The following is a 27,368-nucleotide window of genomic DNA, read 5'->3' on the forward strand; positions in this document are numbered from 1 at the left end:
AAAATAGGTCAGTTCAGTTGAAAGGTGGGAAATAGCAAACTTTCAGTAAAGGTTTACTACTGCAAAGAGCTTTCAGCCTCTGACTTGCAGAAGAGCTCCGTAATTCAGTCACTGAAAGCATCTGCTTGTGTCATCTTTGGAGAAGACATGTGTTCTCATATATACATCTCTTCCATAGGCTGAATACTCAGAATTGGTTGAGACATTACTTTCCAGTCAACAAGACCCAGTGATTTACCAGCGACTAGCAGATGCCTTCAACAAACTCACAGCCAGCAGCACTCCTCCAACTCTGGACCGAAAGCAGAAGATGGCCTTCTTGAAGAGCTTAGAAGAGTTTATGGCAAATGTTGGTGGTCTCCTTTGTGTAAAATAAACACCAGGGCTTTGTGCTTCACTTAGATCCTTTCTGCAGAATGCACTGACTTGCTGAGAGCTGACTTGAGTCTTGTCCCGTCTTGAGTCCTTTGGCCACTCTGGATCTCGGAGCTCCTAACAGTCTGATGTGTAATGCAGTGAAGCAGGAGAGGTCAAGTCGAGCAGCGTCTGCTGTTCGCTTGCTTGCCACGACCTGTCATGTGTCTTGTAGATTTCGAATGATAATTTAAAATTCTCCAAAGGAAATTCCATACCTGTGCAGGCAGAGATGGGCACCCTGAAATATATATTCAGTGCCTTCCCCCCCCCCACACACACACACCACCATATCAAAGCAGCAAGTGGGTAGCCAAAGTTTTGGACTGTCACTGTTAAATACTGGATGGGCATCTGCCCTGGTGTTTCTCAAAGCACTGTCACTAGTCACCTGTGTCCCCTGAGGAACTAGTTGGTGGACAAGGTAAATTCCTGGGCCCAACTCTAACCCCTCAAGTCTGAATTTCTGTGTGTTGGACCTTGGGTTCTTCATGAATCTCCTCCCCTCTGTCACCCCCCCCCCCAAAAAAAAAGGTTTTTAATTCATGTAAAAGACATTGATAACTGAGGTTTTGTGCTTCCAGATTTTCCCTCTCTGACTATTAGGTTTGTAATTCAGCAGCCAGAAGAGCTGTCACCAAACATTTGCTGACTTTGCTTTGTATACGCTCCCACTTTCTTATCTGTAACCCCAAGCTAGTGGTGCAGATCTTATGTAATACAGGTCCCTGATAATACTCTGAGGCCTGAACTTGAGGAGGAAAATGCAAGTGTGTGTTTCCTGCTCCACGAAAAAGAACTTGAGGAACTGTAGCCATTTCATTGCCTTAATTTTAAATAAGAGGGAAATACAAAAGCAGATCTATTCTAGTATGAAATCAAGTCTTGGTGCTTCAGAGTTGGTTGGGGGTGTTAGCTGCTGTGAACTTGGTTCCCTTCCAATTGTGTATCTATGTGGGTTTATGAATGAAATGAACAACCCAGCCTGTTTGTTTGTTTTCTACTTTTATGAGTGTTTGTAACCAGCCATGAAACCCAGGATTAGCAATCTCCCCTCAGTGGCTTGCTTCAGCAATAACTATTTTAAAGGCTGTGGATCACTGATTCCTACAGACTCTTACACTTTGGGGGGATCAGGGCAACCATTATGCTAGAGTAAGTGTAGTCCTCACTTCACAGGAGCCACTGTAAATTTAACCAAAGGGTGTAGAAAATTCACTTTCAAAGCCTCTGATTTGATCTCCCTTCCCCCCCAGGTCAGGATTTCTGTATAGCTTCCATCACTCCTTTTATTTCTGTGCCAACTTCAGTTGGGATAAAAAAGCTCACTTACAAAATGCAGGGAAGTGAAGCTGCAAATGACAATGCCGAGCAGCAGAGAACCGTTAGGCAGGCTCACTCTGTTGTGTTTAGCTCCCTGTCTGTAAACTCCTCCCTGCGGACTTAGCCTTCAGACCTGAGCTGCTTAGGTTACCTTCATGTGTGACGCTGTGCAGAACCTCAGGCCCATGTGTGCCCCTAACAATTATAGCTACTTCAGCCAGTGATCCTGAATCCCAGCATACCTGTGCCTGTGACATTAGCCAGGTGTGTCGCCTCCCATAACTTTCTCTCTTAACTCCATCATCATGGAGTCACAGCAGTGGTGCATCACAAACACCTTAAAAGGCTACTAGGGGAAAAATCAAACAAGCAAACATCAACAACAAAAACCACCACCACTATTCATGGAATCAATGTGCTGTGTAGTTTTATTTCCTCCCTTCACCCCAAACCCACCGTAAAGAACTAGAAGTGTTAGGCAGCAGGAACAGCTTTGCATTTTGTTCTGTCCATGGTATATTGTGTTCCCCAGTCCTCTGCCACTCTCTTAGTAGTTAGAAGCTGCATGTTTCTGGACGTGTGCAGGAGTTGGCTGTGGCTTTTTTGGCAGAGACTGCTGAGTCACACGCTGGACCAGATAGTCCACTAGTCGTTTCTAAAAAGACAGATGAGAAGGAAGGAATGCCCCAGGAGCTAAGAAGTCATCTGTGTCTAGTAACTTTATCTGGACAGAAATGCCTGGGCTATGTTTGCCCTGGTGCTATTGCAGGTACCACAGTGTCATTAGGTCAGCTTTAATTAAAGCAAGATTTCCTCCAGCTTGGACCAAATATTACTCTCTTACTAGAATGCTGAGCAGTGGCAAACTGGGGAAAAAGCTACCACCATCTTTAGTTAGTGGGGCTGCCACTTAACTTGCAGTGGCAGGACACCTGGCTGGGGGATTGTGTCTGGTGTGGTTGGATGTTTGTGTAATCAAAGTCTTTTGTTGTTTTCTCTTTAAGTTGTTTCTCCTGGCCTTTTTGTTTTCTTGTAGTTATGATCTTGGCCAGTTGGATGTCAAGAACGCTGGCTTAATTCTGGTAAATTGATTTTTACTGTTGAAAAACTTGTTGGCAAGAGTTTCAGTTAAAAAAAAAAAAAAAAACTTCTATGCCCCCTTTTATGCACTGTCAAAGAAGTGACTTTACAAATTTGAGTATAACATTTCATATATATATATATATATATATATATATATATATGGTTGTTGGAAAAGTGATGGCATGTCTTTTCTGTGTAAAAGAGCATCAGGACTTTTCCAACAATCCAATAGTGTCTTTTAGCCTCTAGTTCTCATTGCATAGCTTCTTCCTGCTTCCTTTCTTTCCTTTCTTTCCATCTTTCTTTCCTTCCTTCCTTCCTTCCTTCGTTTCCTTGGCCCATTTATTTTCTAAGGCAGAATCACTAAGGGCCCTTTACTTTGGTTTCATAATTCGTTACTATGTAGCAGCCCATGTAACTATTCTTGTAGCTCTTAAAGGAATTAATTTTTCTGGTCTGTCTGGGTGACTGGCTGCCTACATAGTTAAAGTCCTTGACAGTGTGTAACAGCGTCCCTTTCAACACACTTACTTGGGTCTTTCTGACTTGCTGTCTTTATCTAGCTGATAGATATTTTTACATATCAGCATTGGGTTTTTGGTGTAAAGTATGACATTTTAAGAATTCAGCTTCTTTTGTTGTAAGCTCTGTGTCTGACTATGTACTTCACTAACTGTTCAAATGAGATGGTTACTACACGTTTTCATAATTTTCATTTCAAGACCAAGTGTCTTGTTCCTTCTCTCCAGTTCCCATAATTTTAACAGCTCTCGTTGTCTTTGAAAAAATTTTTTTTTCCTTTACCAAAAATGTCAGGTTTTTGTGTTTCTAATATCACTGTATCCCCCATTTCTGTTGATATATGTATGTGCCTCAAGTATTGAGGGGAATGATCTGTCAATTTCAAGGATTTCAAGTTTGAGTACCTTAGTTTTTGGTATTAACTGAACTCTTAAAATATTATGTTTGCTACAATTTTCCTTGTGTTCTGTTTACTGCCTCTGATATTGGAGGTGATTGTCATTAGACTTTATTAAGTTAAGCTGCCTCTCATAGATGATTATCATTGGTTCCTATAAATGCAGAAAGAACCTCACTATTTCCCAGGGTTGGTTTCTTTGCTTTGTTGGGGGTGGGTTGGGTGTTTGTTTATTTGTTATTGTTTTTAACCAGACAGTAAGGAACTGATATTCAGAACTGAGTTCTTGAACATTGTCATTTTCTAGAAATTCTATTTACATAACCCATAGCGGAAGTGATAATGATGTTTTAAATTATTTTAAAATGTAAGTGGGTCCTCTCTGATTTACTAACTATGCTCTGTAACACCCAACATGCTTTTGAAGCATGCTTTACAAAACTGAGTTTCACAAAATTGAAAATGTCCAATTAGGTCATAGCATCAAGCTCAAATCACTCTGAAGTTCCTTGGCTCAAGGTGCAATTTGAAATATTTTAAATTTGAATGCAAGAGAAGATATGCAAAGCTTTCCTGATAGATTATAGGAGGAACCTATGACATATTTAGCCAAAGACAATATTTGGTTCAGGTAAAGATAGACTCTTAGTAACAGGTGTCTGTTCTGATTTAAAAGATGGAAACTACAGTCTGTTTCTGACCTCCCCTAGATATGGATGTGTATTTGTAAAGACTCATATCTTGTCAGATGACTAAAGTGTCACTGAGAGGAAGGGCAGTGTGGTTTGCACTTTACACTAGTAAGTTCACTCCACAGACCATCTCGAACCGCCTCATGCTCCCACTGTGGCTTCTCTTGACCTCTTCCCAGGCTCTGCCACCAGTGAGGAGACTTTGTGTTCATGTTTCCAGTCTCTAGTTCTTTAGGTCTCTTAGCTATCAGGTGCTGTCAGATCTGTATTAATGGCTCATTTCCCTGCCTGCACTATGTACTTACTGGAACTCAGCCTTGGAGAATGTCCTGAAGCCAGGCTTCCCAGAGCATGGTGTCCACCTGTCACCACATCCAATCACGACAGTTTGCAAGGACTGGTATTGTGATTTCACTTCTCTGTACAAAGGAAGAAGCTCCATGCAGTGAGTTTGTAGTGTGACGGTCACAATATGTCTTCACTGCTACGTTCAGCACGTGTACTTTTTTAAAATTTATAAATATTAAAATTTTAAACTTATCCTCAGGCATTTCCATTTTCTTTAAGAAACCCAGGAGCAAGCACACGGCTTAAATACTTAACCTCTGTTAACATCATAAACAAAAGTGTAAAAGTGGTATCGGATTTATCCACCAAGAGTACATTAAATACAGGTTTAGGAAAGAATGGAGGCTGTGTATTGAGCCGGTGACAAACTGAATTATCAAGTGGATAAACTTTCATTTGTACTTTGTAAAGTCTTCTGTGGGAGTTACAATTTTGTCTTTTCACTAAAGACTTTTATTATATGTTGTTTTGACCATGTGTGGTTTGTTCATGCGTGATCAGCTGGATTGTTAAGTGCAACATTGAAATGATGCTGGTTTGCTGAATAGAAAGGAGAATTGTCACTGGGACACTGCAGTCACACGGCAGCTTTAGCAGAAAGCCTGATGGCATAATCTGTGTAGTAAAGATTTATACTACCTTCTGGGAGAAGCCTCAAGCCTAGTAGAATATCTAAGATCCATAAAGAAATTAGGTGAGTGAGGGAGGTAGCATAGTGGTGATGCAAAAAAGACTTTTATGGAGGCCGGGCATATGGTGTGAAGCCCAAGGGCCAGCCTAAGGGTCCTGGTTCAAGCCCCCAGCTCCCCACCTGCAGGGGAGTCACTTCACAAACAGGTCTGCAGGTGTCTATATCTTTCTCCCCTCCCTCTGTCTCCCTTCCTCTCTTGACTTCTCTCTGTCCTATCCAACAACAATGACAACAACAACAATAGTAACAACAGTGATAAACAACAAGGGCAATGAAAAGGAAAAAATAGCCTCCAGGAGCAGTGGATTCATTGTGCAGGTACTGAGCCCCAGTGGCAGCCCTGGAGGCAAAAAAATAAAGGTGATATGAATAGTAAGTAAAATACATAAAAAAAGAAAGGCCAGGGGCCAGGCAGTGACACACCTGATTAAGCGCACACACTACAGTGAGCAAGGACCCAGATTCACGTCCCTGGTTCCCACCTGCTGGGGAAAAGTTTTACAAGTGGTGGAGCAGGGCTGCAGATGTCTCTCCATCTCCCCCTTTCTATCTTCCCCTGTCCTCCCCATTTCTCTGTCTCTATCCAATAATGTTTAAAATTAAGTGAAAAAGAAAAAGAAATGAACAGATGGGGGACCTGGGAATTGACTCGCAGTGGAGTGCATGCCTAGCACGCAGTGCCAAGATCACCCCTATACCCACGAGCCAAAAATTGGATTGTCTGAGTCACCTGTGTGGTGAAGAGTAAAGATATCTCTGCTGTGGACACTGTTGTGTGCTGTGCCAAGTCTCCATGGACAGTGACACTAGACAAGTGACAGGGCAGCCATGTGACAGGTGAGCTGGCAGGTGATGGAACGGTCGACCTAAGGTGAAAAAGCAATAGGCTGGGCTGGGGAGATAGCATAATGGTTATGCAAATACCTTAAAAGCCTGAGGCTCTGAGATCTCAGATTCAATCACCAGCACCACCATAAGCCAGAACTGAGCAGTGTTCTGGTCTTAAAAAAAAAAAAAAAAAAGCAATAGGTTGTATTACACCAAACTAAACTCGAGGGGAGGGCTGGGATAGTGGTTGGATAGGCTTTCAGGACCTTATGCACAATGGTGGAGGAGGGCCTAGTTAGGGGTTACAGCTTTTTGCAGAAAACTGAGAAATTTTATGTAAATATTTTATTTTAATGGGAAAGAGTAGATGCAGAGAGACACCAGAACACTGCTCAGCTCTGACTGATAGTGGCGCTGGGGATTGAATCTGGGATTTTAGAGCCTCAGGCTTGAAAGGCTTTTTGCAAAACCACTATGCTGTCTCCCCAGCTCAAAACAAATTTTGCACATGGACTAACAAATGTATTTACTGTTTACTACAAACCATTAATCCTCCCCCCCAAAAAACAAGGGGGGCACTATAGGCTTTTCTGAGCGCCCTTAAGTTGCAGTGGATCTAGTGAAAGCCTCAGCTGTGTTCGGGAGACCACTGAAAGCACAGGATCTCAGAAGACCTGTCTGGACCACCAGCTCCCCAAAACAATTTATCCGGAAGCGATAGCCAGGCTGGAGGCAGTGCGCCTGCGTCAAGCAGGTCCCGCCCACTACCCCTACTAGGGCCCGAATCGAGGTTGTGCGCTTGCGCGAGCGTGGGTAGCTCCGCCCCGTACCTGCCTCCCTTGAGACGTCTGCGCACGCGTGGTGGGTGAGTGGCCCGCACGAGGGGAGCTGATCCCCTGCAGGAGGGGTGTAGCTGAGCCCTTGGGGCTGGGTGCTGGGACAGGGTACCCCCCCCCATCTCTAGGCCGGCGCTCACCCTGGAGATGGGACGTGGGGTGTCTGAAGAGCACATGGGGACTCGCTCCTGTTGGAGGGTTGAGGTGAGGGGGGCGGGACCCGGCACTGGGTGAGGAGCCTGCACGCTTGCTTCCCCCCATCACGGCTCACAGGCTGAGGGTGCCCCCTGCCTCCTGCTCCTCCCACTGCTCCACCCAGCCTGGACTAGTGTCCACGCTTTAGGTTCCCCCTACTCCCTTCCCCCTCCCCCCGGACCAGGTGAAATGTCACTGTGGGGGCTCCCCGAGTGCTCAGGTCCCTCCACCTGGCCTGCTAGCCTGCGAGGCCAGGGGCTTCCTGGCTGTGGAGGACTGTGCTCACAGCACCCTGACCTCCCCGGTTACTAAACCACAGGATTCAGGGAGATGGTGCACCCGGGGAACATCTGCCTGCCCAAGCCCAGGGTCTTGAGGGGCAGGGCCAGCTCCACAGGGAACCCCAGGGGTGGTGAATGTCTCTGATCTCTCCCCTCCTCTTGCTGTGCTATTAAACAGGAGGATGAGACAGGTTGCCCTGGAATAGCACTGTGGCACATGTTAAGAGTCCCCAGCACACACGAGTTGGAGCCACATATGTCTGCGGAGAGTATCCCGGAAGTGAAATCTAGGAGACTCATAAGGCTCAGCATCAGTGCAGTGATATGACAGCACTTCCCAATGCTCTGGGCTTTGGCAGCCCTCCACAACGATTCCACAAGTCCTCTTTCAAAAATTTTCCCCCAGAGCACTGCTCAGCTCTGTCTTATGGTGGTGCCTTAGGCATGAGAGCTTTTTGGTATAACCATTATGCTATTTCCCCTACTTAGGAAAGTTTTTTTTTTTTTTTTACTCTGGCATGAAAATGTTTTTTGCATAACCACCATGCTTATCTCCCCAGCACTGGCTTTAACATTAGAAAACTTCTCAGGGGCTGGGTGGTGGCGCACCAGGTTGAGCGCACATATTACAGTGCTCAGGGACCTAGGTTCGGGCCCCCAGTTACTACCAGAAGGGGGAAAGCTTTCCTAGTGGTGAAGCAGTGTTGCAGGTGTCTCTCTGTCTCTCTCTCTCTCTATCGCTCCCTTCCCTCTCGATTTTTGGCTGTTTGTACCCAATAAATAAAGATAATGCAAAAAAAATTTTTTTAAAAGAAAACTTCTGGGAGTCAGGCTGTAGCGCAGCGGGTTAAGCACAGGTGGCACAAAGCACAAGGACCAACATAAGAATCCCTGTTCGAGCCCCCGGCTCCCCACCTGCAGGGGAGTCGCTTCACAAGCGGTAAAGCAGATCTGCAGGTGTCTATCTTTCTCTCCCCCTCTTTGCATTTCCCCATCTATCTCCATTTCTCTCTGTCCTATCCAACAACGACAACAATAATAGTAACTACAACAATAAAACAAGGGCAACAAAAGGGAATAAATAAATATAAAATTTTTTTTTTAAAAAGAAAACTTCCCTAATTACTTTTTTTTTTATTTTTTACCAGAGCACTGCTCAGCTCTGGCTTATGGTGGTGCAAGGGATTGAAGCTGGGACCTAGAGCCTCAAGCATGAGAGTCTATTTGCATAACCATTATGCTGTCTCCCCTCCTCATGAAAGCTTTTCTGAGTTTCTCTCCCTATCTCCCCTCCACTCTCAATTTCTGTCTCTATCCAATAATAAATAAACAAAAATCTATTTAAAAAGAGAGAGACGAGACTGAGAAAGAGAACCAGATATCACTCTGGTGCATGCACTGCCTGGGATTGAACTTGGGACCTTATGTTTGAACATTTTATCCACCATACCACTTCCTGCACTATTTTTTCATTTGTCTCTGGGTTTTTTTTATATTTATTTATTATTTATTCCCTTTTGTTGCCTTTGTTGTTTTATTATTGTAGTTATGATTGATGTTATTGTTATTGGATAGGATGGAGAAAAATGGAGAGAGGAGGAGAGAAAGGGGGAAGACAGGGAGTTGCTTCACTACCTGTGAAGCGACCCCCCTGCAGGTGAAGAACCAGGGGCTTGAACCAGGATACTTCCACTGGTCCTTGTGCTTTGCGCCACCTGCGCTTAACCCGCTGCACTACCACCCAAATCCCTGGGTTTTTTTGTTTTTTTTTTTTTTTAATATTCATTAATGAGAGGGAACACCAGACTACCTGGTGTTAAGAGAAAACATTTTTTATTTTTTTATTTATTGTTGGTTAGAGACAGATAAATTGAGAGGGGTGAAGGAGGTAGAGAGGGAGAGACAGAGACACCTGCAACACTATTTCACCACTCGTGAAGCTTTCCCCTGCAGGTAGGGACCAGGGGCTTGAACCTGAGTCCGTGCGTACTGTTAGAAAAAAATTATATAACCATTATGCTACCTCAGCTCCTATGCCTTTATGCTAGACGGCCTTTCACTACTATGGAAATTAGAAAATATAGTATTTTTCTGAACTACTCTCTAGTATTCTTTAATTTGTATGTGTAGTCAATGGATTTTTGTAGTTTTCATGCTTTATTTCTTGTTCTTTCTTTTTGTTTTTCAGATGGAGACAGAGAGGTAGCAAGAGTGAAAGAGAACATAGCACTGTAGCTTCCTCCAGTAAGGTGGAAGCCAGGCTGGAACCTGGGTTGCACAGGTCGCGAAGCAGCACACAATGTGAGCTATATTGCCAGCATTTATGCTTTCTTTCTAAGTGACTAGATAACAGACTTAAAGCTGCAATTTAAAGTTCTTCATGGACTGGGCAGTGGTACACTCGGGTAAGCACACATATCACGTGAGCAAGGATCCGAGTCCACCCCTCCCCAATTGCAGGGAGGACTTTTTATAAGTAGTGATGCTTATCTTCCTCTCCCTCTCTAGCTCCCCTTCCTTCTCAGTTTCTGTCAAATAAAAATAAAGTAGGAAGAAAGAAAGAAAAATGGCAGCCGGGAACCATGGATTTGTAGTGCCAGCACCAAGCGCCAGTGATAACCCTAGTGACAATTAAAAAAATTGCTCCACAGTTGCAGCTCTGGTGGGTGTTTATCAGTGATTAAACTGGGTTGGATCTTTTGCTAGGAGGTCACTGAGTGTCCATCTACACAGAGTGTGTATGGACACGCAGTTTGCCCTTCAGCTCCCTAGGCAGTACTGTGGTGTAGCTTTGGTCAGGAACTGACCGTGCCCTCTAAGTCTGCAAGGGAAGACTGAACTTTAATAGCCACTTGATTTTCCTTCAGGAAAAAAATCTCAATCCTGAAATTCCAAACCACAATGAAGCCTTGTAGTAGTCCCAGTCCGAAGCCCTCACACACATAACTCTTTGGATGGTTAGTCCACTTGGAAACTCTCCACCTGACCAGCTCACAGGCTCCTCTAAAAATGTGCTCTTTGTGCTTCCTGAAGTAAACTAAAATTATTCGTGTCAAGACCTCACACCATTGCTCCAGGCACCTCTGTAGTTGGCAGGCTTTTTATTTTACATGTTTAACTTTGTGGCCCGGGAGGTGATGCAGTGGTTACAGCGCTGACCTCTTAAGCATGACGTCCTGAGTTCGACCTCATGTGCCAGAGTGATGGCCTGGTTCTCCTTCCCACATAAGTAAATAAATAAGCCTTTTTTAAAAAAAAGCAAATGACCCATCGTGCTTTTGAATCTTATACAGCTATAAATCTAAACACTTTCTCAAGTTAAATATACATAAATCCAGCAAACAACAAAATTTAAATTTGCAGTTCAGTTCCAACAGTGCAACATGTCTTTAGATTCTTGTGGTTACAATTCTACTCTATAAGGAATCATAGCATAAAAGTATGAAAGATCTCAATTGTGAAAACAGAATACATTTGATTTAATTATCTGTTCATTTATTAATGAGAAAGAGAAGCAGAGTATCACTCTGGCAAATGCACTGCTGGGGATCAAACTTGAGTCCTCATGCTTGAGGGTCCAATGCTCTAGCCACTGTGCCACCTGTTGGGCTTCTCCTATTTCCTTAAAATGAAAGGCCTACATTTGTTAAATTATAGTTTGATAGAAGGCCTCTGTAGATGTCTGATATCATGAGATATGTAACGTTTTCCTCGTCGGGTGTCCAGCTGAGATCCTTGCTGTGACATAAAATAGAATAGTTATTCCATGGGGAGGGGAAGAAGGCCACAGCACCTTACCTATTCCTCCTACCTGTTGTAGAGAGCGTGTGACATGAGTGACTCTGAGGATGACAACATCCCCCAGCTTTCTGCTCACACCTTGGCGGCTCTGCAGGAATTTTATGATGAGCAGAAGCAACAGACTGGCCTGTGTGTTGTTGGGGAAGAGAAATACAATGTTGGAGTCATAGAAGAGAATTGGGTAAGTCAGCACATTTGTGTTCCATCTCTTGGAAAGACCGGTTGGAGACTGGGCTGAAAGAGAGAGAGAGAGAGAGAGAGAGAGAAAGCCAGAGCATCATCACTCTGACACATGTGATACTGGGGACTAAATTAGGGCCTCTCACTTGAGGGTCCAACACTTTATCCACTGCGCTACCTCCCAGGCCATGAAAGGGGCTTAAACAAATTTTTTTTGTTAGTGATTTAATAATGATTGACAAGATTATGGAATAAAGGGTACAATTTCATACAATTCCCACCACCAGAGTTCCATATCCCATCCCCTCAATTGGAAGGTATCCCTCCCTCTGGGAGTGTGGACCAAAGATCTTTATGGGGTTCAGAAGGTGGGAGGTCTGGCTTCTGTAATTGCTTCTCCACTGGATATGGGCATTGACAGGTTGATTCATACCCCCAGCCTGTTTCTATCTTTCCCTGGTGGGGCAGGGCTCTGGGAAGGTGGGGCTCCAGGACACATTGGTGAGGTCATCTGCCTAGGGAAGTCAGGTTGGCGTCATGATAGCATCTGCAGCTTGTTGGCTGAAAAGCATTAAGATATAAAGCAGAACAAATCTTAAAGATGTTATCAACAGTTTCTAGTGGTTATGAATATTTTCATTGCACTTTTGTGGTCCAAATAAAAATGAGAATTAAAAGGGGGAAACGAGTTGAGGAAATTTCTGTTCTTTCTAAGTAGATCACGGAAGTTTAAATTTTGAAAGAGAATCATTGAGAAATAAAAAGGTTTGAAATTTTGTGATTGTCCTTGATAATGATATACCAGTCTCTCTATCACTTTACAAGTGGAAGGAGTCTTTTTTAAAAAAAGTTTATTTATTTTCCCTTTTGTTGCCCTTGTAGTAGTTATTATTGTTGTTGTTATTGATGTCATTGTTGGATAGGACAGAGAAATGGAGAGAGGAGGGAAAACAGGGGGAGACAGGAGGGGAAGACAGAGAGGGGGAGAGAAAGATAGACACCTGCAGTCCTGCTTCACCGCCTGTGAAACGACTCCCCTGCAGGTGGGGAGCCAGGGGCTTCAACCGGGATCCTTACTCCAGTCCTTACACTTTTGCGCCACCTGCACTTAACCCGCTGCACTACCGCCCGACCCCCAGGAAGGAGTCTTTTAAAAAAATATTTATTTATTCTTTTTTGTTGCCCTTGTTGTTTTATTGTTGTAGTTATTGTTGTTATTGATGTCGTCGTTGTTGGATAGGACAGAGAGAAATGGAGAGAGGAGGGGAAGACAGAGGGAGAAAGACACCTGCAGACCTGCTTCACCACTTGTGAAGCGACCCCCTGCTGGTGGGGAGCCGGGGGCTTGAACCTGGATCCTTATATTGGTCCTTGTGCTTTGTGCCACCTGAGCTTAACATGCTGCGCTACCACCCGACTTCCAGAAGAAGTCTTTTATAAGCTTATCCTTTAAGTGAAATAATTTTGTATTTATACTCTCCTTCTGGCTTATCTCACTTAACATGATTCTTGCAGACTCCATCCAGGATGTAGCAAAGGAGATGACTTCATCACTTTTTTTTATTGTTTTATTTTTTTTAATTGGGGAATTAATGTTTTACACTCAACAGTAAGTACAATAGTTTGTACATGCATAACATTCCCCAGATTCCCATATAACAATACAACCCCCACTAGGTCCTCTGAATCCTTCCTGGACGTGTATTCTCCCCACCCACCCACCCCAGAGTCTTTTACTTTGGTGCAATACGCCAATTCCGTTTCAGGTTCTACTTCTGTTTTCTTTTCTGATCTTGTTTTTCAATTTCTGCCTGAGAGTGAGATCATCCCATATTCATCCTTCTGTTTCTGACTTATTTCACTCAACATGATTTTTTCAAGGTCCATCCAAGATCGGCTGAAAACGGTGAAGTCACCATGTTTTACAGCTGAGTAGTATTCCATTGTGTATATATACCACAACTTGCTCAGCCACTCATCTGTTGTTGGACACCTGGGTTGCTTCCAGGTTTTGGCTATTACAAATTGTGCTGCCAAGAATATATGTGTACACAGAGCTTTTTGGATGGATGTGTTGGGTTCCTTAGGATCTATCCCCAGGAGAGGGATTGCAGGATCATAGGGTAGGTCCATTTCTAGCCTTCTGAGAGTTCTCCAGGCTGTTCTCCACAGAGGTTGGACCAAGTGACATTCTCACCGGCAGTGTAGGAGGGTTCCTTTGACCCCACACCCTCTCCAGCATTTGCTGCTGTTACCTTTTCTGATGTATGACATTCTCACAGGAGTGAAGTGGTATCTTGTTGTTGTCTTTATTTGCATTTCTCTGACAATCAGAGACTTGGAGCATTTTTTCATGTGTTTCTCGGCCTTTTGAATCTCTTTTGTAGTGAATATTCTGTCCAAGTCCTCCCCCCATTTTTGGATGGGGTTATTTGTTGTCTTGTTGTTGAGTCTGGTAAGCTCTTTATATATGTTGGTTATTAAACTCTTGTCTGATGTATGGCATGTAAAGATCTTCTCCCATTCTGTGAGGGGTCTCTTGGTTTGGGTAGTGGTTTCTTTTGCTGTGAAGAAGCTTTTTAATTTGATGTAGTCCCATAGGTTTATACTTGCCTTAGTCTTCTTTGTAATTGGATTCGTTTCACTGAAGATGTCTTTAAAATGTATGCGGAAAAGAGTTCTGCCAATATTTTCTTCTAAGTATCTGATAGTTTCTGGTCTAACATCCAAGTCCTTGATCCACTTGGAATTTACTTTTGTATTTGGTGAAATACAGTGGTTCAGTTTCATTCTTCTGCATGTTTCAAACCATTGTTTCCAACACCATTTGTTGAAGAGACTCTGGTTTCCCCACTTAATAGTCTGAGCCCCTTTGTCAAAGATTAGATGTCCATAGGTGTGGGGGCTCACTTCTGGGCTGTCAGTTCTATTCCACTGGTCAGTGTGTCCATTCATGTTTCAGTACCAAGCAGTTTTGATGACAATGGCCCTATAATATAGTTTGAGATCTGGGAGTGTGATGCCTCCGGTTCTGTTCTTTTTTCTCAAGATTGTTTTGGCAATTCTAGGTCTTTTCTGGTTCCAGATAAACATTTGTAGCCTTTTTTCTATTCTCCTAAAAAATGTGCTTGGGATCTTGATGGGGATAGCATTAAATTTGTAGGTGCCTCTGGGTAGTATATTCATTTTGATGATGTTAATTCTTCCAGCTCATGAACATGGAATATCTTTCCACTTCTTTGTGTCTTTTTCAGTTTCTTTGAGTAGTGACTCATAATTTTCAGTATACAAGTCTTTCACTTCTTTGGTTAGGTTTACTCCTAGATATTTTATTGTTTTTGTTGCTATAGTAAAAGGAATTCATTTCTGGATTTCAATTTCTTCTAACTTAGTGTTTGCATAGAGGAATGCCACTGACTTTTGAATGTTAATTTTGTAGCCTGACACCTTACTGTATTGCCTGATGATTTCCAAAAGCTTCTTGCTGGATTCCTTTAGTTTTTTCTGTGTATACTATCATGTCATCTGCAAATAAGGAGAGTTTGACTTCTTCCCTTCCAATCTGTATCCCTTTAATTCCTTGCTCCTGCCTGATTGCTATGGCAAGAACTTCCAACACTATGTTGAATAGTAATGGTGATAGTGGGCAGCCCTGTCTAGTACCTGATCTGAGTGGGAATGATTCCAGTTTTTCACCATGGAGTATGATGTTGGCTGTCGGTTTGCTATATATAGACTCCACTCCCTTCAGGAATTTTCCATCTATTCTCATTTTTTGTAGTGTTTTGGTCATGAAGGAATGTTGTATTTTATCAAAGGCTTTCTCTGCATCTGTTGATATGACCATGTGGTTTTTGGTCTTGCTTTTGTTGATGTGGTGGATCACATTGATTGATTTACGTATATTAAACCAACCTTGCATGCCTGGGATAAACCCCACTTGGTCATGATGAACAATCTTTTGAATATACTGCTGTATCCGGTTGGCTAGAATTTTGTTCAGTATTTTAGCATCTATGTTCATCAGAGATATTGGTCTGTAGTTTTCTTTTTTGGTTGTGTCCCTGTCTGCTTTTGGTATCAGAGTGATGTTGGATTCATAGAAGCTGGCTTCGTCACTTTTAATAGCCAAATAGTATTCCATTGTGTATATATCCACAATTTTCCTAGCCACTCATCTGACATTGGGCATCTAGGTTGCTTTTAAGTTTGGGCTATATCCAGTTGTGCTGCTGTGAATATTGCTGTATAGAGATTTCTTTGGATGCATGTGTTTGCTTGTCGTTTTTTCACATAGAGCCTTTGACATGTTGCAGAGCAGGCTGTATAGCCAACTCACTTGAGCAGGCTGTATAGCCAACTCACTTGTGCGCATGTTCCGGTGAGTCTGCTGACACTACCCCCCTGGACCTGTGCTGTCAGCACGCACACACCTACGCTGCCTGTCACAGAGCCAGAGCCGGCCCACTGCCGAGCAGTCCACCTTCTCCACTAGCACTGCATCTCCTCTCATGTGAGGAGGCCACTGAGAGTCACCAGGAATATAAAGAAAGTCACCTATCAGCATGACTGGGAAGTGCCAAATGGAAAGCAGGCATCTTAGCCTTGTGCCAGGAGCCATCAATTCAGGAAGTGTCTCTGAGGCTGTGGGGAAGGAGCACAGCTGGAGGTGCTCCTCCTGCTCTCCCAGCCTGGCCTTAGTTGGTTACATAATGCTTTCTTCCAACCTCCCTTTGCAGTGTTGTGAGTTGGCAGTGTGGGGGAGTCAAACACACACACACACACACACACACACACACACACACACACACACACACACACACACATGCAGGCACCAAATGTGGCTTTGGCAGAAGGTTTCTTTGGAGAGGCTCTGGAGGCAGAATGAAGACTTGCCTGGAGATAAAGGCTTTTCTTAGGAGGGTCAGTAAACTAGCCCACCTGGAGAGTGCAGTGTCTTCCCCAGCTCCCACCCCTTGGAGGAAGCTTTTGGTGCTGTGGTGTGTGTCAGTGTCTGTCTGTGTCTCTTTTTCTGTCGGCCTGTCTATCTCTACCTTAAAAAAAGGGAGTGTGAGAAAGAAAGCTTCTCTTAGGGAGGAGCTTTGGTCTGTGTGGGGGATGGAACTTAGCTTTCATGCCTTCCTTTCTGCCCTTGCCCAGGCTCAGTCACCCTCCTTCCTCACTGGCCTTCCCGTTTTCCTGTGTCTGTGTGGCCCTCCTTCTTCCCCCAAGTCCTTTATGTTAGAAAAGCAAGTGACAGACATTTAGGTATATCCAGTGCCAAGCAGTGAGTTACCCAGAATGCCTGGTTTCTCCCACATGCAGAGGAGGTGTGCATGATATTAAGAAACTCCTCGGGGGTCGGGCGGTGACGCAGTGGGTTAAGCGCATGTGGTGCAAAGCGCAGGGACCGTCGTAAGGATCCCGGTTCGAGCCTCCGGCTCCCCACCTGCAGGGGAGTCGCTTCACAGGCGGTGAAGCAGGTCTGCAGGTGTCTGTCTTTCTCTCCCCTTCTCTGTCTTTCCCTCCTCTCTCCATTTCTCTCTGTCCTATCCAACAACGAATTGCGTCAACAAGGGCAATAATAATAACCACAACGAAGCTACAACAAGGGCAACAAAAGGGGGGGAAAAATGGCCTCCAGGAGCGGTGGATTCATGGTGCAGGCACCGAGCCCAGCAATAACCCTGGAGGAGGAAAAAAAAAAAAAGAAACTCCTCAGCTTTTCCTCTTGCCATCTGCCTCATGCTTGCTGACTTGTTTATTCAGTTTCTCTCTCTCTCTCTCTTTCTCTCTCTCTCTTTTTCTTCCTCTCTCTCTCTCTCTCTCTCTCTCCTTATTCAGTTTCTGAAGCACCCAGCAGGCACAGCTGGTTCCTTTCTACCCACACAGCCATTGAGTCTGGAGGCTGCTCAGATTCAGGTGCCTTTATCTCAGGCAAAACTTACACATAAGAGGGAGTGTGGCCTTGCTTCCCAGGAATCACTGCTGATTGTCTTCCTTTGTGGGTTTTTTTTTTCCCCTCCAGGGTTATTACTGGGGCTCAGTGTGGGCACTATGAATCCACTGCTCTGGAGGGTTTTTTTGTTTGTTTGTTTCATTTTTTTTTTTTTCATTTTTATTGGACAGGACTGAGAGGGGAGGGGAAAATAGGGAGAGGGAAAGATAGACAACTGCAGACCTATTTCACCACTTGTTCAGACTGGGGGTTGAACTGGGATCCTTGCACAGGTCCTTGTGTTTCGTATTATGTGTGCTTAACCCAGTGTGCTACTGCCTGGCCCTCTGATTGTCTTCCTTTGTGATGTCAGTCATCATCAATGCTCAGTGCCTACATTCCGTTAATTAGCTAGCATCCTCTATCAATTTAAGGCAGTGTCAAAGAGAGTCATCTTAAGGGGAAATCTAGATATTGACATAACATTTAAATATATGCACAGCAGCCTGGGAGATGGTTCAATTGAGTCAGCATTAAGCCCTCAGTGAAGGTCCTGAGTTTGATTCCTGGCATCGCATGTGCCAGAGGAATGGTCATGTTTGGTTTTCTCTCCATCTCTTCCTCTCTCGGTAATAAATAAATAAGTGGGTCTTAAAAATACACACACACACCTCCACCTCTGTGTAAGCCAGTTTGAAATTTCTTTAAAGCATTAAAAATCAAACTACCAGTAATTTCTCTCCTAGGCATCTAGCCAAAGAACACACAAAAACACCTCTCCATAAAGATCTGTGCACACCCATGTTTGTGGCAGCGCTTTCGGTAATGGCCAGTGTTGGGAAACAACACGTGTCCAGCAGCAGATGATTGGTTAAATAAGTTGTGGCACATATGCACAATGGAATACTACACGGCTGAAAAAGTGATGGCATGCTTTCTTTTTTTTTTTAATGTTTTAATTATCTTTACTTATTTATTTGATAGAGACAGTCAGAAATTGAGAGGGAAGGGGGAGATAGACACCTGCAGTACTGCTTCACCACTTGTGAAGCTTTCCTTCTGCAGGTGGGGACCCGGGGTTTGAACCTGGATCCTTGTGCATTGTAACAGGAACACTCAATCAGGTGTGCCACCACCCGGCCCCATTTTCTTTTCTTTTTTTTTTTTATTTTATGTATTTATTCCCTTTTGTTGCCCTTATTATTTTATTGTTGTAGTTACTGTTGTTGTCATCATTGTTGGATAGGACAGAGAGAAATGGAGAGAGGAAGGAAGACATAGAGGGGGAGAAAAAGACACCTGCAGATCTGCTTCACCGCCTGTGAAGCGACTCCCCTGCAGGTGGGGAGCCTGGCACTGGAACTGGGATCCTTACACCAGTCCTTGTGCTTTGCGCCACCTGCGCTTAACCCACTGCGCTACTGTCTGACTCCCAGCATGTTTTCCTTCGCTACAAGGTTGAAGGAACTCAGGTGTATCTCTCCCTCTCTATCACCCCCTTCCCTCTAGATATCTGGCTGTATCTATCCAACAAATAAAATAAAGATAGTAAAAAAGAATTTTTTTAAAATGAAGGAACTAAGGAGTCGGGCTGTAGTGCAGCGGGTTAAGCGCAGGTGGCGCAAAGCACAAGGACCAGCATAAGGATCCCGGTTAGAACCCCGGCTCCCCACCTGCAGGGGAGTCGCTTCACAGGCGGTGAAGCAGGTCTGCAGGTGTCTATCTTTCTCTCCTCCTCTCTGTCTTCCCCTCCTCTCTCCATTTCTCTCTGTCCTATCCAACAACGACAACAACAATAATAACTACAACAATAAAACAACAAGGGCAACAAAAGGGAATAAATAAATAAAATAAATATTTTTTTTTAAAAAATGAAGGAACTAGAGGACACCATGTTGAGGAGAGATAAGCCAGAAGGAGGCTGACTACCAGATGAGCTCACTCACAGATGGGCTCTAAGAAACCAAGCAGGGGGTGGGCGATACCAGTGGGTTAAGCGCAGGTGACGCAAAGCACAAGGATCCAGGTTCCAGCCCCCGGCTCCACACCTGCAGGGGGTCGCTTCACAAGTGGTGAAGCTGGTCTGCAGGTGTCTAGCTTTCTCTCCCCCTCACTATCTTCCCCTCCTCACCATTTCTCTCTCTCCTATCCAACAACAACATCAGTGGCAACAATAATAACAACGATAAAGAACAAAGAGAACAAAAGGGAAAAAAATAGCATCCAGGAGCAGTGTGGGGTGACTCCTCAGTGGACTGCAGTCTGTCACAGCAGAATTGGGGACTCCACAGGGGAAGGGAGGAGCACTAAGGGGGAAGTTGAGGACCTGAGTCTCCACGGTGGAACAAGATGATAGCTGGTAGAGGGTGAAGTGTATGCTAACATTTGAGGAAATGTAGGATGGACCCTTGTGACAACAACAGCCCTGTACATCAGCACCTCCTCAATAAAGCGACATTAGAGTTAAAATAGATGAATCAATAAAATAAAAAATTAAGGGTGGAGGGTAGGCAGCATCATGGTTATACAAAAAGACTCTCATGCCTGAGGCTCCAAAGTCCCAAGTGCAGTCCCCCACACCACCATCAGCCAGAGCTGAGCAGTGCTCTGGTTTAAGGAAGGAAGGAAGGAAGGAAGGAAGGAAGGAAGGAAGGAAGGAAGGAAGGAGTTGGGCTGTAGCACAGTGGGTTAAGCGCAAAGTGCAAGGACTGACAAAAGGATCCCGGTTCGAGCCCCCAGCTCCCCACTTGCAGGGGAGTCGCTTCACAGGCGGTGAAGCAGGTCTGCAGGTGTCTTTCTCTCCCCCTGTCTGTCTTCTCCTCCTCTCTCCATTTCTCTCTGTCCTACCTAGCAATGATGATGTCAATAACAACAACAACAATAATAACTACAACAATAAAAAACAAGGGTGACAAAAAGGAAAGTAAATAAATAAAGACTTTAAAAAAAGAACACACTCTGGCCACGTCTCCAACTATGTGACCTGTCTCTCTGTTGCAGCAGTTGAGCCAGTTTTGGTACAGCCCGGAAACGGCCCTCCGGCTGGCAGAGGAGGCCATCGCAGCAGCCGGCAAGGGCGGCAGGTGAGAACCCGGCACACTTTGTCTTCCATCTCCTGGCCCAAAGTGGCCCCTCACACACCTTTCCTGCATAGAGAGATCTTGGATGAAGGCTCTCGTGTCATTTGTGAAAACCATGGTTCCCAGAAACCAGAGCCTGTCTGTTGTGGAGGTCAGGGACATGCTCAGAAACCTCTTCATTCTCAGCTGTTCTGGCCCTGCTTCACATTCATATTTGCCAGCCAATTTCTGCTCCTGGAGTTCACTTGAATTTCTCTCCAATAATTGTTTTTCTAGCTAGCTTGACTTATAAGACTGTAAATATTTTAGAAGTTCAATTAAAAAATATTTTATTAGCGAGTTAGTAATTATTTATGAGTGTAGGATAATAGGGGTATAATTCCACACAGTTCCCACCACCAGAGTTCTTTGTCCCATCCCCTCTATTGGAAACTTCCCTGTTCTTTATCCCTCTGGGAGTAGGGACCAAAATCCTTCTTGGGTTGCAGAAGGTGGAAGTTCTGGCTTCTATAATTGCTTCTCCAGTAGACATGGGTGTGGGGGAGGGCTCTGGAGAGGTAGGGTTCTAGGACACATTGATGATGTCATCTGCCCAGGGAAGTCAGGGTGGAATCATAGTATCGTCTGCAATTTGGTGACTGAAAGGCAGTAAGATATAAAGCAGGACAAAATGATTAATGAACAAGAACCCAAAGGTAGGAATAGAGCAGATGAAATTAGGGTTCTATGACAACCTTTATTAGAATCATCAAAGAAATAAATGCAGTAACGTTTAAAGTTAACTTAGAAGTTCAATTTTTTAAAAAAGTTTTTAAAAGTCTTTATTTTGGGAGTTGGGTGGTAGCGTAGTGGGTTAAGCACATGTGGCGCAAAGTGCAAGGACCAGCATAAGGATCCCGGTTTGAGCCCCCGGCTCCCCACCTGCAGGGGAGTCGCTTCCCAGGAGTGAAGCAGGTCTGCAGGTGTCTATCTTTCTCTACCCCTGTCTGTCTTCCCCTGTCTTCTCCATTTCTCTCTGTCCTATTCAATAACTACAACAATAAAACGAGCAACAAAAGGGAATAAATATTAAGAAAAAAATTTTTAATCTTTATTTTAATGAGAAAGGTACAGAGAAATAGAAGCTAGAGCACTACTCACCTCTGGCTGATGGTGGTGCTGGAAATTGAACCTGGGACCTCAGAGCCTCAGGCATGAAAGTCTTATGCATAGCCATTATGCTATTATGTTTCCCCGTCCCTAGAAGTGTTTGAAAAGGTGTTCCTGGGCAGGGCAGTGACATACTCGGTTGTACATGTCATAGTGCATAAGGACCTGGGTTCAAGCCCCTGTTTGCTACCTGCAGGGGGGGAGCTTCATGTACAGCAGTGCTGCAGATGCCTCTTCTCCGTTGCCCTCTTTCATCTCAGTTTCTCTCTGACTCTATTCAAATAAATAGATAAATAATTTTTAAAAATTTTTGTTTAATATTTATTTATTCCCTTTTGTTGCCTTTGTTGTTTTATTGTTGTAGTTATTGTTGTTGTTAATGATGTCGCTCTTGTTGGAAAGGACAGAGAGAAATGGGAGAGAGATGGGGAAGACAGACGGCGGAGAGAAAGACAGACACCTGTAGATCTGCTTCACTCCTGGGAAGCGACTCCCCTGCAGGTGGGGAGCCGGGGGCTCGAACCTGGATCCTTATGCCGGTCCCTTGAGCTTTGCACTATGTGCGCTTACCCCACTGTGCTACTGCCCGACTCCCTAAATAATTTTTTAAAGCCATTTATTTGGGGGCCAGGTAGCAGTGCACCTGGTTAAGTGCTCACATAACAGAGCACAAAGACCTAGGTTCAAGCCCCTGGTCTTCGCCTGCAGGGAGAAAGCTTAACTAGAGGTGAAGCAGGGCTGCAGGTGTCTGTCTCTCTCCCACTCTATCTTCCCCATCCCCTCTCAATGTCTCTCTGTCACTGCCCAATAATAAATTGAAATATTTTTAAAAAAGAAAAGCCCTACATCCACAAACACATCCTCACAGTAGGTGGCTCACATGGCCCTCTGTTTGCGGGTACCTTGGAGACCAATGACTGCATGGCGTCTCACTGTGACTGAGCTCCACAATCATTTCACACTGAAGTCAGTTGGTAGTTTTTTTTCCCCTTTTGTCATCTGAGCTTCCCTGGGGCTTTGTGCCTGTGATTCCACATCCCCCAGCCCAGTAGACATCATTGGTCCCAGCTAGAGGCAAAGAGGGAGAGATACCACTGCACTTCTCTCATGTAGAGACTCCATCCTCTAACTTTCTCAGCAGCTTGCTTTAAAGTCATCCGTTTAAAGCAACCCCGGGTGGCAGCCCGGGGTGGTGCAGTGGCAGAGCATTGGACTTGCATGTGTGAGTCCCCAAATTTGCTCTCTGGTACTATCTGTACTAGAGTCCTGCTCTGCTTCTGTCTCATACAATAGGTGAATTCACCTCCTTCAATAAGCAAACGCTTAGAACACCCCCCACTTATAAATTGGGACTCTCTCATTTCCTTTTCCAAAAAAAAGCAGCAGAAATTCAACATTTGCTGATACCTAATTTTAATGCAGCCTTTTGGAAAACTGGAATTCTTCAAGCAGTTCTCTGAAGGGGTGATTTCTGGGAAAATCATAAATTTTACGAAGTGACTTCAAGTAACACAAAAGCCATGTTGTCAGAGACTCAAAGCCTGTGAAATACTCAGATACTTTCATGTTACAAGAACCAACATGAAAATCACAAGTAAAGTTGGGCTTTGGGCCGGCTAACTTTTGTCCTAATATGCTCCTGATGTATATATATATATATATATTCTCAGACAAACTTATGAGATCCAGCTTTTTATTTTTAATTTTTTACTATTTTTATCTATTGGATAGAGACAGCCAGAAATCAAGAGGGTAGGGAGAGAGAAAGAGGGAGAGGGAGACATCTACAACACTGCTTCACCACTTGCAAAGCTTTCCTCCTACAGGTGGAGACTGGGGGCTTGAATCTGGGTCCCTGCTCACTGTAAGGTGCGCTCAACCAGCTGCACCACCACCTGGCCCCAAGCTGCAGCTTTTAAAAAAAAAAATTTTTTTTAATATTTATTTCCTTTTGTTGCCCTTGTTTTGTTATTGTAGTTATTATTGTTGTTGATGATGTCATCATTGTTGGATGGGACAGAGAGAAATGGAGAGAGGAGGGGAAGACAGAGAGAAAGATAGAAACCTGCAGACCTGCTTCACTGCCTGTGAAGCAACTTCCCTGCAGGTGGGGAGCCGGGCACTTGAACCCGGATCCTTACGCAAATCCTTGTGCTTTGCACCACGTGCGCTGAACCCGCTGCACTACCGCCCAACTCCCAAGCTGCAGCTTTTTAAATACCAGATTCCTTAAAAGCATTTGTCCGAAGGCTGCTGCTGAGATTGGCTGCCGCTCCACCAGCTTGCAGTGTTACTTCCTTTAAGAAAGTCTGCTGCCAGGGCCTCTGTTTCTCTGAGAGGTGATTAAGGCCTCATGCCGCCCAGGAAAGCAGGCCGCGCATGTGTTTACTGTCTTCTAGAATTGCCTGTGTGAGTGCCCCCAGTGTGTATCAGAAATTGCGGGAGCTGCGCGGGAACAGCATCTCCGTCTGCCTCCTGGAGTATGACCGGCGCTTTGCCATCTACGGGGAGGAGTTCATCTTCTATGACTACCACCACCCGCTGGACCTCCCAGACCACCTCACAGCACACAGCTTTGACCTGGTGATAGCGGACCCACCCTACCTATCCTCAGAGTGTCTGCAGAAGACGGCAGAGACCATCAAGCACCTGACACAGGGCCGAGTCCTGCTGTGCACAGGTGGGTCTCTATAGCCTAGGGCCCCAGTGCTTCAGGTCCTGGGTCTCCAGAGTGAGAGAGGTCTCGTGACTCCAGGGTCCTGTCTCCCACGTGATGGGTGTCCTCAGCCAAGTTGAGGAACCTAACTGTGCCAGAACCTCTCTGTGCCCTGTTCCTCATCTGTGATGGGACTGACAGCCCTTTCTGCCCCTCAGGGACCTGAGCACACAGGTGGATTGGCACAGTGAGTACCCACAGGTGTCAACAGGTGGGGTACTTGTCCTGCTAGCCACTCTTAATACGAGGGAACTTTGAAACCTATAGTCTTTTCATTATTATCACTATCCTAGGTTACTTATTTATTCAGATAGAGGGAGAGACACCACAGCAGAGCCCTCAGCCCAGACTGCAGTGGTCCCCACAGGGCCAGGAAGCACCCTGACCTGGTGCCAGTCCTTCCAGAGTTGGGATTATCATTTTAGCCTCAAAGTGGCAAGACCTGACTAGTTGGGTTAGTAATTAGAAATCATTAGTAATGATTTCTGCTTGCCCCGTCACTCGTGTGGATTGTAATAGATCTAGGTGTCTAAGTGTTCCATTTTCGCAGAGGCAGGTAGATTCTTTGTGGTATCAAAAAGAAAAGGGAAAGGCGAGGTAGATAGTGTAATGGTTATGCAAAGAGACTCTCATGCCTGAGGCTTCGAAGTCCCAGATTCACCAGGTTCAGTCCCCCACACCACCGTAAGCCAGAGCTGATCAGTGTTCTGGTTAAAAGTCGGGGGGGGGGGGGGGCGGAGACCCGGGAATAGGCAGTTTACTACCTTTGGAGAAAGTGAAAGGAAAACAACCGAACAAGAACAGACTCCCCCCTTTTGTTGGGTGGTCCTGTCATCAGCCTGTTGCTCCCCAAATTCCTGTGGACTAGCCCCAGGCTGTAGGCTGTGTGCAGAGGATTTCAGTCTGCAAGCTCATCTGCTCTCCTCTCCACAGGCGCCGTCATGGAAGAAGAGGCAGCAAGACTTCTTGGAGTGAGGATGTGCAAGTTTATTCCAAAACACAGCTGGACTCTGGCGAATGAGTTCCGCTGTTATGTGAACTATGACTCTGGACTTGACGGAGACATGTAACTCAGGCGGGCAAGGCACTGTAGCGGAGGGCTGTGTGTGGCCTGTCCCTTTGGGGGTTTTACCAGGGGACCAGGGCTTGGCAGCCTCCTCCCCTGCCCCCAGCCAGGCTGTTCCTGCCACATATTACAGCTTCCATACACAAGCTAAAAATGTCAAAATAGCTGTTAGTCTCTTTCCATTTCCGTCACCAGTGTGATTGCTTTTCAGTATGCAAGTCTTTCATCTCCTTCATTAAAATATTTCCATGGATATTTTACCTTTTTTTTTTTTCTTTTCTTTAAGCAAAAGCAATTTAGTCTCACAGCCAGGGGCATAATATAATGGTTCTACAGAAAGACTTGTGCCTGAGGGTCTGCCAAAGTCCCCAGCCCCAGCAGAAGCCGATTGGCTCTCACAAGGAGTGTAAATGGAATTGTTTCCTTAGTTTTCCACTTGTTATTTTCCTTTAGAAATGTAACTGATTTTTGAATACCGGTTTTGTATCCTGAGGTTTTAGCAGTAAAGACTGTTCTAGTGGTCCAGGAGGTAGTGCAGTGACTAAGGCACTAACTAGACCGTCAAGCATGAGGTCCCGAGTTCAATCCCCAGCAGCACATGTACCAGAGTGATGTCTGGTTCTTTCTCTCTCTCCTATCTTTCTCATAAATAAATAAATAAATAAATCTTTTTTAAAAAGACTGTTCTGATAGTTATGGGGTGAAGCCTATAGGGCTTTTTATGTATAGATCATGCCATTTGCAAATAATGATAGCTTTCATCCTTTGTGCTTTTCTTTCCTTTTTTTTTTTTTTTTTAAAAAAAGCCTATTTTTTACTTATTTTGAATAAAGACAGAAATTAAGAGGGAAGGGGGAGGGACAGAGGAAGAGAGAAAGACACGCTGTGAAGCTTCCCCTTGAAGGTAGCAACCTGGGGCTTGAACCAGGGTCTTTGTGCACTGTTACATGTGCTCAACCAGGTGCGCCACCATCTGGTCCCCACTTTCATTTCTTTCTCTTGCCTAGTTGCTCGGGAAAGCACTTCTTTTCTTTTCTTTTCTTTTATTATTTTTTTGCCTCCAGGATTATTGCCGGGGCTCGGTGCCTGCACTATGAATCCACTGCTCTTGGAGGCTGTTTTTTCCCTTTTGTTGCCCTTGTTATCGTTGTTGTTAGTATTATTATTGTTACTGCTGTTGTTGGATAGGACAGAGAGAAATGGAGAGAGGAGGGGAAGATAGAGAGGGGGAGAGAAAGATAGACACCTGCAGACCTGCTTTACCACCTGTGAAGCGACTCCCCTTCAGGTGGGGAGCTGGGGGCTCGAACTGGGATCTTTATGCCCGTCTTTGTGCTTTATGTCATATGTGCTTAACCCACTGTGCTACTGCCCGGGCCCCCTGGAAAGCACTTTTTTTTTTTAAAGCTTTTTTCCCCCCTTTTGTTGCCCTTGTTTTATTGTTGTAGTAGTTATTATTATTGTTGTTATTGATGTCATCGTTGTTGGATAGGATAGAGAGAGGAGGGGAAGACAAAGGGGGAGAGAAAAACAGACACCTGCAGACCTGCTTCACCGTTTGTGAAGCGATTCCTCTGCAGGTGGGGAGCAGGGGCTTAAACCAGGATCCTTACGCCGATCCTTGTGCTTTACCACGTGCGCTTAACCTACTGCGCTACGGCCAGGCCCCTGGAAAGCACTTCTAATATGTTGAGTATTGTGTTGAGAGTGAGCACCTTCATCTTGTTCCTGATCTTAGAGGAAAACCTTTCAGCTTCTCAGCATCAATCATGCTAACTAGGAGCTTGCCATTTGTGGCCTTGATTATATTGAGATGTGCTTCCTCTTT

General features: G+C 44.7%; 2 protein-coding genes across 7 annotated transcripts in view; both read left to right on the forward strand.

Annotated features, from left to right (window-relative positions):
• Positions 1-5,240, forward strand: part of XPO4 (exportin 4) — a 116,857-nt gene extending 111,617 nt beyond the window's left edge. The window contains exon 23 of the mRNA XM_007529469.3: positions 179-5,240. Within this exon, the coding sequence (XP_007529531.2) occupies positions 179-376 (198 nt within the window). The 3' untranslated portion in view covers positions 377-5,240. The remainder of the gene's footprint in view (positions 1-178) is intronic.
• A 1,827-nt stretch (positions 5,241-7,067) lies between these two features.
• EEF1AKMT1 (EEF1A lysine methyltransferase 1) lies at positions 7,068-25,793 on the forward strand. 6 transcript variants are annotated; one of them, XM_060194732.1, is made up of 6 exons: positions 7,081-7,163; positions 9,799-9,911; positions 11,431-11,592; positions 20,530-20,612; positions 24,158-24,438; positions 25,408-25,793. In XM_060194732.1, the coding sequence occupies exons 3-6, from the start codon at positions 11,443-11,445 to the stop codon at positions 25,542-25,544; spliced, it is 651 nt and encodes a 216-aa protein (XP_060050715.1). In that variant the 5' UTR covers positions 7,081-7,163; positions 9,799-9,911; positions 11,431-11,442; the 3' UTR covers positions 25,545-25,793. The 6 variants fall into 6 exon arrangements, with proteins under 6 accessions (XP_016046487.2, XP_060050715.1, XP_060050718.1 ...); XM_060194733.1 differs by lacking the exon at positions 7,081-7,163 and adding an exon at positions 7,231-7,338; XM_016191001.2 differs by lacking the exon at positions 9,799-9,911 and having other exon boundaries at positions 7,068-7,163.
• Positions 25,794-27,368: the final 1,575 nt, after the last annotated feature.

Source organism: Erinaceus europaeus, chromosome 7 (genome assembly GCF_950295315.1).
Source record: "Erinaceus europaeus chromosome 7, mEriEur2.1, whole genome shotgun sequence".
NCBI lineage: Eukaryota > Metazoa > Chordata > Mammalia > Eulipotyphla > Erinaceidae > Erinaceus > Erinaceus europaeus.